We start from the raw sequence: 16,522 nt of genomic DNA on the forward strand, positions 1-16,522 counted from the left end.
GAATGGGTGGAACCTCAATATTTCCCCATATTTCCTATGTCACCGGCTCCGGCAGCTCCTCCTGACGTCTTATTTTCCCATATGCGGCACTTTTTGGATCACCAGTCACTGTCATTTCAGGAATACTACTCCGCGGTGTTGTTTTTCCTGTAGCAGCGAGCAAATACGAGTGACAAGGGTTACACGGAGGAGGAGACAAGCGGAGGCTGCGACCGACACACCTGACGTCACCGGCTCACCTGCAAAGAAAAGTGAAACCTGGAGAGAAGTTCCCTAAGAAGAATGCCGTTCCCGTTCTCCTTTAAGTTACATCATCAAAGAAATCTGCAAGATATCATGAAAGTGAATTCAATGTTCCCCGGCAGCCTGGAGTATAAAGGAAGAAACATGGAGCATCTTACCCTAATTTCTCCATCCCTCCCAGTGAGATGCGTCCTACGAGAGCAGGTGAGGGGGGTCTGCAGGGTCACTTTGGGTTTTGCATTGTATCCTTAAGGATATTTTTGGCTTATTTTTGCTCTTCGTTTGATTCCCAGACATGGCTGCCGTTATCAGAATTGCGGTTCTTCTCGCCCTGTATTGTGCGTGCCTGCCGGACCCGGCCGAGGGTCATCCCATCCAGAAACACTGTCATCTGTCTAAATATAAGAAGTTGCAACCGAGCACAATGTCACCGGCCCGAAAACTCCAGAACTTACATGTGAGTACAGATCAGAGGGGGGGACAACGACCTGGAGGGTGCAAAACCGCAAAACTACCCATAACATGTATAGTCATCAAGACACAAGGGTCTTCTACCTGCAAGTCCCATATAACCGTGATGCCCATAGTGGCCGAAAAATGCTACTTTTTCCAATATGGCTCATAATAGGAAGTCTCCCAGGACCCCTCTTATTTGGGGGCTGCACACAAAATGACCCACCCTTGTATTACCTATATTTATCGGAATGGTCCCATGTAATGCCATATATTTCCCCTATGGCTGCTTTCACACATCAGTTTTTTGGCATCAGGCACGATCCGGCGAAAAAACTGATGCGACGGATCCGGCAAAAAAACGGATCAGTTGCATCAGTTTTTTCCATTAGTTCCTTCAGTTTTTTGAGAGATCTAGTATGATACTGAGCATGCTCAGTTAAAAAAAACCGGATCCGGCGTCCATAGGCTTCCATTATAAAAACTCGCCGTCCGGCGCGATCTGGGTTTTTTTGCCGGACACAAAAACGTTCATCCGGTCGCCGCACAAGTGAATTTTGCCGGATCCGGCATATAAAAGGATGAAATGCAAGGCCATCCGGCACAATCCGGCGCTAATGAAAGTCTATGGGGGGAAAAAACGGATTCAGCGGCAATAGACGCCGGTTCCGTTTTTTCATGTTTTTGCCGGATTGTGCCTGATGGAAAAAAAACTGATGTGTGAAAGCAGCCTATCTCGACTGCAGTAGTAACCGATGGCTTCCCACGTCAAAATTGGTCTCTCGAGGTCATCTATGGGATTTTCAGTGATGAGAAAACCCCTTTAAATACGCAATCAGCCCCTAAAAGTAAATAATATTAAAAAATTCCATTGTGTAAATGACTCTCTTAGAAACCTTCTACATCCATTGGATTGGGACTATGAGTGTACGGACATTTGGGCATGTTTATAGGGTGGGATTGGATCTGATTTTCATTCTTTCTCCGCAGCACAAGAAGTCGTCGTGCCATCTTGGTCTACGTCTGAAAAACTTTGAAAGCTGTGACCTAAAGGTAAGGAGCTTAAGCTTCGTCTCTTTTTACTTTTCCAATACATGTCCTTACACATCACAAAAAAAGATGTGGCCCTAACTGCAGAAAAGATTATAGGGGCCTATTATAGGGTCATGCCTGTTATAGGGTCATGCCTATTATAGGGTCATGCCTTCGGACGACGCATTCCTTCCCACCAGCTTAAGGCGATTTTTAATTTCTTATTAGCAGCCATAAAGTTGTAGGCTTTTATGCCCGGGTAGAGACATTTAGATAGGGACCCAGCATAAGAGATACGCCTTGACGCCGGTTGCTGGGCTCATGTAAAATTTACCTTTTTATGCTCTAAGCGTCTCAATTGTTCTATTTATTTCCTTAATAGTAGTGCATATCCAGATTCCTATATTCAATGTTATGATACCCTAGCGCCTCAGAGTTTAGCTGTATGTGTGTGATCAGGGTGTAGCAGGTTATAACAGCATAAGAGATACGCCTTGACGCCAGCTGCTGGGCTCACATAAAACTGACCTTTATTAAGCTCCAAGTGTCTCAATTTTTATACTTCTTTCCTTAGCAGTAATGCATGTCCAGATTCCTATATTCAATGTTATACAGCTGCACTCTGAGGAGCTAGGGAAGCATATGTGTGATCAGGATGTAGATCAGGTTATAACAGCATAAGAGATACACCTTGACATCGGCTGCTGGGCTCAAATAAAACTGACCTTTATTATGCTCTAAGTGTCTCCATTTTTTTATTTATTTCCTTAGCAGTAATGCATGTCCAGATTTTTATATTCAGCATTTGCATAGCTTAGTGCCTCAGAGTGCAGCTGTATATGTGTAGGGTGTAGCAGGTTATAACAGCATAGGAGATGCACCTTGAGACCGGCTGCTGGGCTCACATAAAACTGACCTTTTTTTTATGCGCTAAGCATCTCAATTTTTATACTTATTTCCTTAGCAGTAATGCATGTCCAAATTCCTATATTCAATGTTATGATACCCTAAAGCCTCAGAGTGCAGCTGTATAACAGCATAAGAGATATGCCTTGACACCGGCTGCTGGGCTCACATAACACTGCCCTTTTTTTATGCGCTAAGCATCTCAATTTTTTTATTGCCTTAGCAGTAAGGCATGTCCAGATTCTTATATTCAGCATTTGCATAGCTTAGTGGCTCAGAGTGCAGTTGTATATGTGTGATCAGAGTGTAGCAGGTTATAACAGCATAAGCAATTCCACCTGCTCTGACCTCTTGGGCCACAGGTTGCACCATTCATATGTCCGCCCCTGGCCTACACTAGCATTGGGGTACCAGAAATTAAAAAGATCCTAGGGCAAACTGACCAACAAGGTGAGCCCTATGGTGGAGGGTCTCCTGTGTTGTACCTTCTAGTTGGTGTATCCTCTATTCATCATGTACCCAAATATTATATTCATGCAGTGTACAAATAACCATACCGGGAACCGAAATATAACTGCCTAATGAAAGAACGAGCCAAGAAATGTAACTCATGTGTAGGGTGTATAAGCTGCAAGTGCCAGATGCCCCGAATAGCAGGGTCCGTCACCTCCTGGCCAGCAGGACCAATATTCCTGGACTAAATATTAGACTATGCAACATCCAGAAATTGTGGTTAGAAATTATTCGATTGATCTAAGGGTCCTCAAATGTGAAAGAGACTTAAAGGGAACCTGTCACCAGGTTTTTACCTTATGAGCTGTGACCACCACCAGTGAGCCCTTATATAAAGCATTCCAGAATACTGTATATAAGAGCCTATAAGAGCCCAGTCCGCTCTGTATAATGTAAAAATCACCTTTATAATACTCACCGAGGGGGGTGGTCCCATGGGTGTTGTTGCTCTTGGATCTGGCGCTTCCTCCATCTTTTACAGTCATCGATCTCCAAACCAGCACCGTGTGGATGATGCATCCTGCCTAATTCACAGAGAGGCCTCCATTGTGCTCCTGCGCATATGCATTTTGATCTGACCTGTTGAAGGCAGATTAAAGTACTGTAGTGCGCATGCGCGGACGGTCTTTGACCTTTTCTCGCACCTGTGCATTTCAGTACTTTGCTCTGTCCTCAGCAGGGCAGGACAAAGTGCGCAGGCATGAGAATCGGTCAAAAACCATCGGCGCATGCACATTACAGTACATTGTTCTGCTCTCAGCCAGGCAGATCAAAGTGCGCAGGCATGAGAAACTGTCATAGACCACCGGCGCAAGCGCATTACAGTACATTGTTCTGCTCTCAGCCAGGCAGATCAAAGTGCGCAGGCATGAGAAACGGTCATAGACCACCGGCGCATGCGCATTACAGTACATTGTTCTGCTCTCAGCCAGGCAGATCAAAGTGCGCAGGCATGAGAAACGGTCATAGACCACCGGCGCATGCGCATTACAGTACATTGTTCTGCTCTCAGCCAGGCAGATCAAAGTGCGCAGGCATGAGAAACGGTCATAGACCACCGGCGCATGCGCATTACAGTACATTGTTCTGCTCTCAGCCAGGCAGATCAAAGTGCGCAGGCATGAGAAATGGTCATAGACCAGCGGCGCATGCGCATTACAGTACATTGTTCTGCTCTCAGCCAGGCAGATCAAAGTGCGCAGGCATGAGAAACGGTCATAGACCAGCGGCGCATGCGCATTACAGTACATTGTTCTGCTCTCAGCCAGGCAGATCAAAGCACACAGGCATGAGAAACGGTCATAGACCAGCGGCGCATGCACATTACAGTACTTTAATCTGCATGTGCAGGAGCACAATGGAGGCCTCTCTGTGAATGATGCAGGAGGTGTCATGCACACAGGGCTGGACAGGAGGACGGTGACTGTACAAGATGGAGGAGGTGCCATACCTAAGAGCAGCGACACGCATCGGCCCGGACCGCCCCCTAGGTGAGTATTATAAAGGTGTTTTTTATGTTGTACACAGTGGCCTGGGCGCTTATATACAGTATTCTGGAATTTTGTATATAACGGCTCACTGGTGGTGGCCACAGCTTATAGGGGAAAAACCTGATGTCAGGTTCCCTTTAATGCCTGGCATCCTACATCCTGTCCCTCCATGGCTGACATATCATTGGTGCAGCCGCACAGGGGCCCAGGAGGTAATGGGCCCATTTCTACCTCCAGGGCAGGGGAATTTTGCATTTTTCTGAGCTCTTGAGCTGCACAGAGCCCATATATTGTTGTTCCACCCTTTTTGGTCTGTGGCCGCTGTATGCACGTTACACCTCCGCTTTAGGTCCTCGTCTTTTCCCTGTTCTTATCTTTATGCATCTACTTTGCTGATTACCTGAAACGACATGAGCAAGTGTAAGGCGGGCTTTACACGTTGCGATGTCGGTAACGGCGCCGGATGTGCGTCGCTAACGACGTGACCCCGACGATATATCGTTACCGATGTCGTAACGTGTAAAGCCCGCCTAAAGCCCAAGCTTGACGGCATCGCGCGCTGTACAAGTGATGGGCGCGTTAGTGAGATCGCCAGCCGGCCGCCATGTGTCCTTTACACCATTGTTACAGGGACTGAACCTGTCTCCGGTGACTTGTCAGTGCGGTTGTTACACTGTAGGTAACAATATCCAGGCGTTGTACATGAATTACCCAGATATCCCGAAATGTAAAGTACAAGATATTACAATCTATCCATCCGAAAAAAAAACAACATTCTAGGTGAATCTGAGCAAGAATAATATCTGCTGCTATTAGGAAATCTCCATTGTTACCTAAATAGGAAAAATAAATTCCAACCTGATTACATTGGTATCATATCTTTACCAGTAAGGGCTCAATTTTTTCTGATACAAAGCTCCAAATCCTCTGCATCACAATAAAATTAAAAAAAATATGTTCACTACCAGCAGCAGCCACTAGAGGGAGCTTCAATGATTCCTATTGAATTCAATAATAAGGCATTAAATAAGCTCCCTCTAGTGGTGACCACAGGTACTAACATGTCATGTTTTAATCTGGGGTTTGAATCTGAAGCACCACTTGTGGGGATGTTATGTAAGACAGTATATGTGTTTCCCTAAAGGGCGGGTTGTCCTCTTTTAAGAGTAAGAATTTGGCACAGTTGGCCATGTACAGCTTCTGTCTTTTGCTGACTGCCATATGAGTTTACTGAGAATCCGTCAGTAAGCTCGCCAACTGCAGCTTCTGTATTGCAGTCTATTGCTGGTTGCAAAATGGGTTAACTGAGAATCCATCAGTGAGCTCGCCATCTGCAGCCTCTGTATAGCAGTCTATTGCTGGCTGGAAAATGGGTTAACTGAGAATCCGTCAGTAAGCTCGCCAACTGCAGCTTCTGTATAGCAGTCTATTGCTGGCTGGAAAATGGGTTAACTGAGAATCCGTCAGTAAGCTCGCCAACTGCAGCTTCTGTATAGCAGTCTATTGCTGGCTGGAAAATGGGTTAACTGAGAATCCATCAGTAAGCTCGCCAACTGCAGCTTCTGTATTGCAGTCTATTGCTGGTTGCAAAATGGGTTAACTGAGAATCCATCAGTGAGCTCACCATCTGCAGCTTCTGTATTGCAGTCTATTGCTGGCTGCAAAATGGGTTAACTGAGAATCTGTCAATGAGCTTGTTTTGATGATCCAATGAGATGAGCCCGATTAAAGAGTGCAAAATATGTATTGAAATTAACTGAAAAAAATATATATATTTTTAGCTTAAAAAAAAGTCAGGCAACCCCTTTAAGCAGATAAGAAAGTGTTAAATGTTCCATGTTGTGTTCTAAGCTTGTCATTTCTCCGCAGGGCAGAGACCGGCTGCCGCTCACTCTGGACCGGGTGTCTCTAGTCATCAATGTGCTGGAGAATGTGACTGTCACCGAACTTGTGAAGCAAAATCTGGAGGCTTTCTACATCCTCGAGTCCGACCTGATGAATTGTGTAGGTACAAAACCCTTGCATATACTGTATATTATACTGGGGAGTGGAGCTGGAGAAGCTGCATGGGAAAACGCTCTCCAATGCAGCAGCCAATGCTCAATTGCACTTGGATTGAATCTTTTTGCATGTGTGCCAACTGGCTCAGTGCCTAAGTCTGTGATATTAGTCAATCAGTCCCTGGTGCCGAGTGTTTGTGACCTATATAAATGCTTTGGTCCATAGTATCCAGAGATTTAACACCATGGTCACTGCTACCTAGTGTTATAGTGACCCTGTGTCTGGTGCTCAGTGGATAAGTGCTCTAGTCCATAGTGTTCAATGTTTTAATACCCTTGTTTCCAGCTTCTAATGCAGTTAAAAACCCACTATCTGGTGCTCAGTGGATAAGTGCTTAAGTCAATAGCATTCAGTATTTTAATATACTTGTTCCTGGCTTCTAATGCAATTGGTAATCCACTGTCTGATGCTCAGTGGATACGTGCTCCAGTCCGTAGTGTTCAGTGTTTTCATAACCTTATTCACCGGTTTCTAATGCAATTTATGATCCAGTGTCTGGTGCTTAGTGGATAAGTGCACCAGTCCATAGCATTCAGTATTTTCATAACCTTATTCACCGGTTTCTAGAGCAATTGATGACGCAGTCTCTGATGCTCAGTGGATAAGTGCACCAGTCCATAGCATTCAGTGTTTTAATAACCTTATTCCCGGTTTCTAAAGTAATTGATGACCCAGTGTCTGGTGCTCAGTGGATAAGTGTTCCAGTCCTCAGTGTTTTAATACCTTTGTTCCCGGCTTCTAATGCAATTTGTGACCAAGTGTCTGGTGCTCAGTGAATAAGTGCTCCAGTCCATAATATACACAGTTTGAATACTCTAGCTCCTAGGATCTAGTGTTATGGTGACCCAAGTCTCTATCATTCAGCGGATTTGTTTTCAGTCCATAGTATTTAGGGTATCACTATTCTTGTTCCTGGTGTCTAGTGTTGTTGCCAGTCAGTATTCAGTGAATAAGTGCTCCATTTTGTAGTGTACTGTGTTTTAATACCATAGTCCCTGGGGTCTGTCATTAGTGGATTAATGCTCTGGTCTACAGCATCCATAGGTTCAATGCCACAGACCCTGGAGTCTAGTGTTATGCTCATCTGACCATGATGGTTCAGTGAATAAGTGCTCCGCGCCATAGTGTTCAGAGTTTTAAGTTTCTGGACCCTGGTGTCTAGTGTAATGGTGAATAAGTGCCATCGGGTGAGAGTATGGACATCCCATACACGTCAGTGTGGTAGATTTGGCCACTGCACCAATCTAATCTAATGTCTATGGACTCTTTACACTACAAAATGCATAGATTTTCTTTAATGTTACCGCTTTACCGATACCACAAAAAGCGTTTATTGATATGAGTAATGCACAGATTTGAGTGACATCGGTTCCTTGTCATTTTGGAGAAAGTATAATTTATCATCTTTATTCTTTTCCAGGAAATGGAGAAATCCCCAGAGCTAAAAACCTGTCGGCATCATCTCAAGCACTACAGGGCGACGGTAAATATTTACTGCCGGAAACGGCGGGCACCGAACACATCAGAAAGGGCCTGTCACCACTGCCGACACGACACGTCGGTTTAGTGATTACTTAGGATTCCCCGATATGTAAAAATTCTGGAGCGTCTTATCTTAGAGCCAGGCATAGTGCGAGTCTGCTGTAATTCCTTCCAGATATAGGTGTGAATAAATTGACAATTGGGTGTTACCCGTCCCTCTTGACAAAGGGGTGTGTTCCTACAAAGTCTGATATTGTCAGCACTGATTGGACAGCATCAGGGTATACGATCCCCTGTGGTAACACCTAGTTGTCAATTTATTCATATTTTTTTGGGGGATATGAAAAACAGAGGAACGAGAAGAATCGTTTTTTCTTGGAGAGTATTTACTAAAATTGAGAAATGGACATGTGAGAGCTGGTCCTTCTTAGTCATAGATATAAGAAGAAGAAAAAAAATTATATATACAATAATGCTCAAAAAAATAAAGGGAACACCAAAATACAAAATCGTTGTTTAAGTGTTCTCTTTATAATTTTTGATCAGTGTATGTACAGTCATGGCCAAAAGTTTTGAGAATGCTACAAATATTAATTTTTACAAAGTCTACTGCTTCAGTTTTTCTAATGGCAATTTGCATATATTCCAGAATGTCATAAAGAGTGATCAGCTTAACAGCAATTACTTGCAAAGTCAATATTGGCTAAGAAAATGAACTTTAACCCCCAAAACACATTTCAACATCATTGCATTCCTGCCTTAAAAGGAGCAGCTAACATTGTTTTAGTGATTGTTCCATTAACACAGGTGTGGGTGTTGATGAGGACAGGGCTGGCGATCAATCAGTCATGATTAAGTAAGAATGACACCACCGGACACTTTAAAAGGAGGCTGGTGCTTGGTATTATTGTTTCTCTTCAGTTAACCATGGTTATCTCTAAAGAAACACGTGCAGCCATCATTGCTCTGCACAAAAATGCCCTAACAGGGAAGAGTATCGCAGCTACAAAGATTGCACCTCAGTCACAATCTATCGCATCATCAAGAACTTCAAGGAGAGAGTTTCCATTGTTGCCAAAAAGGCTCCAGGGCGCCCAAGAAGGACCAGCAAACGCCAGGACCGTATCTTAAAACTGTTTCAGCTGCGGGATGGGACTACCAGCAGTGGCGAGCTAGCGCAGCAATGGCAGCAGGCTGGTGTGAGTGCTTCTGCACGCACTGTGAGGCGGAGACTGCTTGAGCAAGGCCTGGTTTCAAGGAGGGCAGCAAATAAGCAACTTCTCTCCAGAAAAAACATCAGGGACCGACTGATATTCTGCAAAAGGCACAGGGAGTGGACTGCTGAGGACTGGGGGAAAGTCATTTTCTCAGATGAATCCCCTTTTCGATTGTTTGGGAGATCTGGAAAACAGCTTATTAGGAGAAGAGGTGAGCGCTACCACCAGTCTTGTCTCACGCCAACTGTTAAGCATCCTGAAACCATTCATGTGCGAGGTTGCTTCTCAGCCAAGGGAATCGGCTCACTCACAGTCTTGCCTAAAAACACAGCCATGAATAAAGAATGGGACCAGAATGTCCTCCAAGAGCAACTTCTCCATCTGTCCAAGAGCAGTTTGGCGCCCAACAATGCCTTTTCCAGCATGATGGAGCACCTTCCATAAAGCAAAGGTGATCACTAAATGGCTCATGGAACAAAACATAGAGATTTTGGGTCCATGACTTGGAAACTCCCCAGATCTTAATCCCATTGAGAACTTGTGGGCAATCATCAAGAGACGGGTGGACAAACAAAAACCAACAAATTCTGGCAAAATGCAAGCATTGCTTATGCAAGAATGGACAGCTATCAGTCAGGATTTGCTCCAGAAGTTGATTGAGAGCTGCCCGGGAGAATTGCAGAGGTCCTGAAGAAGAAGGGTCAACACTGCAAATATTGACTTGCTGCATTAACTCATTCTAACTGTCAATAGAACCTTTTGGTCTCATAATATGATTGCAATTATATTTCTGTATGTGATGTAAACATCAGACAAACACAATTAAAAACCAGAGGGAACAGATCATGTGAAAATAGCATTTTGGTGTCATTTTCAAAACTTTTGTCCATGACACTGTGTGTGTGTGTGTGTGTGTGTGTGTGTGTGTGTGTGTGTCTGTGTGTGTGTGTGTGTGTGTGTGTGTGTGTGTGTGTGTGTGTGTGATATATATATATATATATATATATATATATATATCACACACACACACACACACACAGACACACACACACACACACACACACACACACACACACACACACACAGTGTCATGGACAAAAGTTTTGAAAATGACACCAAAATGCTATTTTCACATGATCTGTTCCCTCTGGTTTTTAATTGTGTTTGTCTGATGTTTACATCACATACAGAAATATAATTGCAATCATATTATGAGACCAAAAGGTTCTATTGACAGTTAGAATGAGTTAATGCAGCAAGTCAATATTTGCAGTGTTGACCCTTCTTCTTCAGGACCTCTGCAATTCTCCCTGGCATGCTCTCAGTCATCTTCTGGAGCAAATCCTGACTGATCGCTGTCCATTCTTGCATAAGCAATGCTTGCATTTTGCCAGAATTTGTTGGTTTTTGTTTGTCCACCCATCTCTTGATTGCCCACAAGTTCTCAATGGGATTAAGATCTGGGGAGTTTCCAGGCCATGGACCCAAAATCTCTATGTTTTGTTCCATGAGCCATTTAGTGATCACCTTTGCTTTATGGCAAGGTGCTCCATCATGCTGGAAAAGGCATTGTTGGGCACCAAACTGCTCTTGGACAGTTGGGAGAAGTTGCTCTTGGAGGACATTCTGGTACCATTCTTTATTCATGGCTGTGTTTTTAGGCAAGACTGTGAGTGGTGCGATTCCCTTGGCTGAGAAGCAACCCCACACATGAATGGTTTCAGGATGCTTAACAGTTGGCATGAGACAAGACTGGTGGTAGCGCTCACCTCTTCTTCTCCTAATAAGCTGTTTTCCAGATGTCCCAAACAATCGAAAAGGGGATTCATCTGAGAAATTGACTTTACCCCAGTCCTCAGCAGTCCACTCCCTGTACCTTTTGTAGAATATCAGTCGGTCCCTGATGTTTTTTCTGGAGAGAAGTGGCTTCTTTGCTGCCCTCCTTGAAACCAGGCCTCGCTCAAAGAGTCTCCGCCTCACAGTGCATGCAGAAGCACTCACACCAGCCTGCTGCCATTGCTGCGCTAGCTCGGCACTGCTGGTAGTCCCATCCCGCAGCTGAAACAGTTTTAAGATACGGTCCTGGCGTTTGCTGGTCCTTCTTGGGCGCCCTGGAGCCTTTTTGGCAACAATGGAAGCTCTCTCCTTGAAGTTCTTGATGATGCGATAGATTGTTGACTGAGGTGCAATCTTTGTAGCTGCGATACTCTTCCCTGTTAGGCCATTTTTGTGCAGAGCAATGATGGCTGCACGTGTTTCTTTAGAGATAACCATGGTTAACTGAAGAGAAACAATAATACCAAGCACCAGCCTCCTTTTAAAGTGTCCAGTGGTGTCATTCTTACTTAATCATGACTGATTGATCGCCAGTCTTGTCCTCATCAACACCCACACCTGTGTTACTGGAACAATCACTAAAACAATGTTAGCTGCTCCTTTTAAGGCAGGAATGCAATGATGTTGAAATGTGTTTTGGGGGTTAAAGTTCATTTTCTTAGCCAATATTGACTTTGCAAGTAATTGCTGTTAAGCTGATCACTCTTTATGACATTCTGGAGTATATGCAAATTGCCATTAGAAAAACTTAAGCAGTAGACTTTGTAAAAATTAATATTTGTAGCATTCTCAAAACTTTTGGCCATGACTGTATATATATGTGTATATATACACACACACACACACACACACACACACACACACAGTATATATACAATATATATATTAATTATTATTTTTTTTTTTTTAAAAGGTAGACTTTTTGAGATGACCCTTTTAAAGGTCATAGGCCCCAATTCATCAAATAGTTTTAAGCCAGAATTCTTGGGGTGAAGTGTTTGAAATGTAGCGACTTTTGCCGTTTCCCCGGCCTGCTCTGCCAACTTTTTTTTATAGTGGGCGTGGTCAAGGGGAACATGGGCGTGGTCATGGCCACCCAAAAAATTCGCATTAATATGGCCGTGAACCTAATTAATGCCAAATAAGTTAAAAATTGAGTGGAATCATCATGTGCACATGTTATTTCTTGTTTCCTAAATGTAGGTGACCCACGAGTGTCTGAAAAATGACGTTCTCTTGAGCCTGGTTTGGTTCTTAACAGAAGATATGGGGCAACTGATTGGTGGGAGGCAAAGTGCAGAAGAAATGATCAAGCCAGATCTTCACATCACCGCCAAACCACCTCCCGCAAAGAAACAAAAGGGCAAGAGAAAGAAGAAAGGCAAGAAAACGAAAAAGAAGGCCGACTAAAAACATCTCGAAGAGAACAATAACCATCCTAGCAAACAGAACTACTTTTTAAGGAAGGTTGAATCTTGTTGCTATGGGTGACATCTAGTGTTGCTATGCGTTACCATGGCCCAAGTTTTATGGGCCTACTTGTTAAAATCGTCCTAAGGAAAATTTGTTCCTGTTGCCCTTAGCAACCAATCAGAGCTCAGCTTTCATTTTGAAAACAGCTCTGGTAAAATGAAAGCTGTGCTGTGATTGGTTGCTATGCCTACCATGATATGAAGTCTGGTTGATATACAAAAATATACAAAGGCCGGCGATGACATTACGTTTCCACTAATATGCAGTGAATGGACACAATATTTCATTCAGTGACTGTTATATGCTAATTATATGTATTTATTATTATTAATAATTAATAATTTATTTGTGGAGTTAAAATGACATTTTCCGAGCTCAATTTATTTATATTTTTATGTATATCTATTAATAAAATGGAATTATTACCATTTTAACCAGTTGTTTGACTCTTAATAACAGAAGGGGACATTTGGGGAAATGTTTTTGGTGTGAAAGGTTTAGTAATTTCCGGATATCTGGATTGTCGGGTGTAGGGTCATTTATTAGAAGGATGTATTTTTTTCTGGGGGTCAACTATGGCAATTTTTTTGACCAGAAAACACTTTCCGTATAACTGTGAAAAACCACATGTAAAAGAAAAACAAAAATCCACAGTTGCCGCTTTAGGCCCTGTTCACACATCTATATTTCAGGACAGACACACATGGACCCATTAAATTCAATGTGTTTGTGCACACATCCATGTTTTCACCCAGACTGTGTGCCCCGTGCCCCATGTCCATGTGCACCACACAGCAACATGTCCGCTTTTTATCGGCAGCACGGATGTCACACGGACTGCACACTGATGTGATCTATGTGACATGTACCGTAGAAAACACGTCACTTAAAAAAGATGTTATACTTACCTGTCTCCAGCCCTGCTGTCTTCGGCACTGCTGTCTCCTGCTTCCAGGTCCCGCTCATTATGCTCATGAATATTCACTCAATGATCGCGGACCCAGAAGCAGCAGAGACCGGTAATACACAATTTCATGCTGTTCGTGTGCTATCCGGATATAACACAGAGCACACACACACATGGACACATATACACACCTACACCACGGACGGTGCACAATGTTTATTTTTTGCATGAACATGTGAAGGAGGCCTTACGCCTCTTTCACACGTCAGTGAAATTTTGCACTGACATGTTAAAGGTGCATATCTCCCGCCGTAAGCCGTGATTTTTGGCACACGTGTGGTATCAATGGCAGCACACGGAGATGAGGCACTTCTATACTCACCTGTTCCCGGCGCTGCTCTTCGTGGTGCTGAAGGCTCTGGCTCTGTTGTCCCCGTTGCTGCTGTCTCCGGGTCGCGGTGCATGAGCATAATTAGCCGACCTGGAAGCAGGAGACAGCAGCAGCCGAAACAGCATCGCTGGAGACAGGTGAGAATAAAAATCATTTTATTACAAAGATACGTGTTTTCTCTGGTATGTGTCACACGGATCATGGCACTGTGTGGTCCTTGTGACATTAGTGGTGTCGAAGAAAAATGGACATGTCTCCATGCTGAGGACACGTACACGTGTGCGCCGCATGGAAACACGGTCAGTGAGAAATCACTGATGTGTGCGCAGACCTATTGATTTTAATGGGTCTGCGTATGTCCGTAATTCTGGTACATATAAAAACTGCAATATATGTACCAGAATCACGGACGTGTGAAGGGGGCCTTAGGCTGTGTGCGCACGCTGAATTTTTTTTTTTTTTTTTATTGGTGCAGTTTTGTCACAAAAACACACCTCTATACTAATGCCAGCATGAGAATCCTGATGTTTTGTGCACATATTGCTTTTTTTTCCTTGCAGATTTGGTTCAGGAAAAAACTGCATCATGTCAATTCTTGGTGCATTTTTCAGCCCTTCTAACCATTGACTTCATTATAAAAAAAACGCACAAAAAAAGGTGACAAAAACCCACCCCGTATTTTGGTGCGTTTTTCTGCCAGGAGATACAGACTTGGGTGCAGAAAATTTCTGCACCAAACATTGAGCGTGCGCAGATAGCCGGAAGTGCAGAATAAAAGCTTTTCTGACCTAAATTAAAAAACGTCGTTCCAAATCTGCATTAAATTAAGGGGAAAATGCAGCAACAATCAGAGAATATTGTTATTGTGTATTTTGGTGTGGACAGTTGCTGGAAACAGGCAGATAAAAAAAATAGCAAAAAAAACAGTATTTACACCATTTATTAAAAAAAATACAACTTTGGACTCAATGGGCAAAATCAGTGTATAAAAAAATAATAAAAAAAATGCATATCTGCCTGCAAGAGTGTATATAAACCTACAGAGATGCAACACTTTTTAAGTCTGGCACAGGGAGGCCTTACCCTTTTGGGTCTGGGATGGCCTGAATTTGCCAGGACTGTATAGAGAGTTCACCCATTACCCTTACCAATTAACTACCTTATCCCAGTCCTAAAATGTCATCAATATATCTATTTTACAAAACCATTGAGTTATGTGGCTCTGTGGTTAATTTACATTGTAAATGATTTATGCAGGATTTGTCGGCTCTCCTCATGTATCTGGTTAATGGAATACTTTTATTTACTATGAAACAATTCTTAAGCAGCTTTTCTATATTCTGAGTTGTCCCTCTGTTATCCCTCCTGGAAATGTAGGAATAGATCGATAACAAGGGTGTTACAATTTTCTTTGCCAATGGTGGACTGTCCACATGTCCAGTAATCATCCTTTAGAACAGATACAAAAAGTTCTGCAAATCCAACTTTTTGTCCTTTTTCTAAAAAAAAACCCTGATTTCAGCTGAATCCCTTTTTAACATTAATTTCTATGGAAACTGGATATATAAAATTTCCATCCTTTTTTCTTTTGTACCACCGCTGCAGCAGTCGGACTGCTCGGATCCGGGGTTGCCGTGGCTCGAGGGTCTCCGGACCCGGGGGCTCGGGATCACCCGAAAATAAAAGGGGGCAATTTACAGGGGATTAATGTTCATGATGCCACCCATGGTTCGCGGTAAGGGGAGTAACGCCGCTGCCGATGGGAGTACACGGGGGAGATGGAGCTGGGCAGCAAGATGATGTTCCCTCCACGGGTAGGGGAGGCCCCGGGACTCTGGATGGTGGTGTACGGGAGTGTGGTGCAGGCCAGGCGGGCAGACTCAGGGGAGCGCAGAGTACTCACTCAGGCCATGTGGATGTTGGTGCGACCATTAAGCAGACTCTGACACAGAAGTAAACCAAGTCTCTGGGTGCCGCTGCCGCTTCTGGGGGAGCTCATCCGGGAATCCGTCCCCGTTGGTATTGCTGTTGGTTCTGGACCTGCCTCCATGCTCTAATTTAGAGTGTTCTGAGTGACTCCTCGGCCTGAAGCTTTCAGGGTCCCGCTCCCTACGGTTAGTTAGAGGAGCTGTGCTCTCGATGCCTGACACTTGGGATCTCAGTGGGCCGCATAAGCTGGAAAGCCCCATCCCCCTCGTTGTGTTGATGCCTTCGATCTCTGAGCTCTTGGGGAAAGTTCATAAATAGACTATCCTCCACAGGTTAATTATCAGGTAGAGTGAAGCTACTCCCTGATCTAGGGTCCAGTACCCCGCCGTGCCCGGTACCGGTCTGGTTACTAGATTTTCTGGTGCCGACCGACCTCCAAAACTAAGTCTGGCACCCCTCTCTAACACCCTGCGACCGGGTTCTCCGACTCCTCCAGTCCCAGACCACCGTCTGCGACCTAGCCAACGTCTCCCAGGGAGCTCCAACTCCCTCCGGCTCCTCACTCTCTGAGGGCTACCACTGTTCTGAC

General features: G+C 44.0%; 1 protein-coding gene across 1 annotated transcript; it reads left to right on the top strand.

The window, feature by feature from the left end:
* Window positions 1-282: 282 nt before the first annotated feature.
* Window positions 283-12,975, top strand: LOC142251787 (uncharacterized). The gene is made up of 5 exons (XM_075324838.1): window positions 283-447; window positions 1,687-1,749; window positions 6,507-6,641; window positions 8,119-8,181; window positions 12,437-12,975. Exons 1-5 carry the CDS (start codon window positions 283-285, stop codon window positions 12,641-12,643), a joined length of 633 nt encoding a protein of 210 aa, XP_075180953.1. The 3' UTR covers window positions 12,644-12,975.
* Window positions 12,976-16,522: the final 3,547 nt, after the last annotated feature.

This window comes from Anomaloglossus baeobatrachus, chromosome 9 (assembly GCF_048569485.1).
Source record: "Anomaloglossus baeobatrachus isolate aAnoBae1 chromosome 9, aAnoBae1.hap1, whole genome shotgun sequence".
NCBI classification, from domain to species: Eukaryota; Metazoa; Chordata; class Amphibia; order Anura; family Aromobatidae; genus Anomaloglossus; species Anomaloglossus baeobatrachus.

Coding starts and splice junctions, on each gene's coding strand:
- LOC142251787 (XM_075324838.1), top strand. CDS start 283: ATGCCGTTCCCGTTCTCCTTTAAGTTACATCATCAAAGAAATCTGCAA. Junction 448..1,686: donor GATGCGTCCTACGAGAGCAG/GTGAGGGGGGTC, acceptor CTTTCTCCGCAG/CACAAGAAGTCGTCGTGCCA. Junction 1,750..6,506: donor TTGAAAGCTGTGACCTAAAG/GTAAGGAGCTTA, acceptor ATTTCTCCGCAG/GGCAGAGACCGGCTGCCGCT.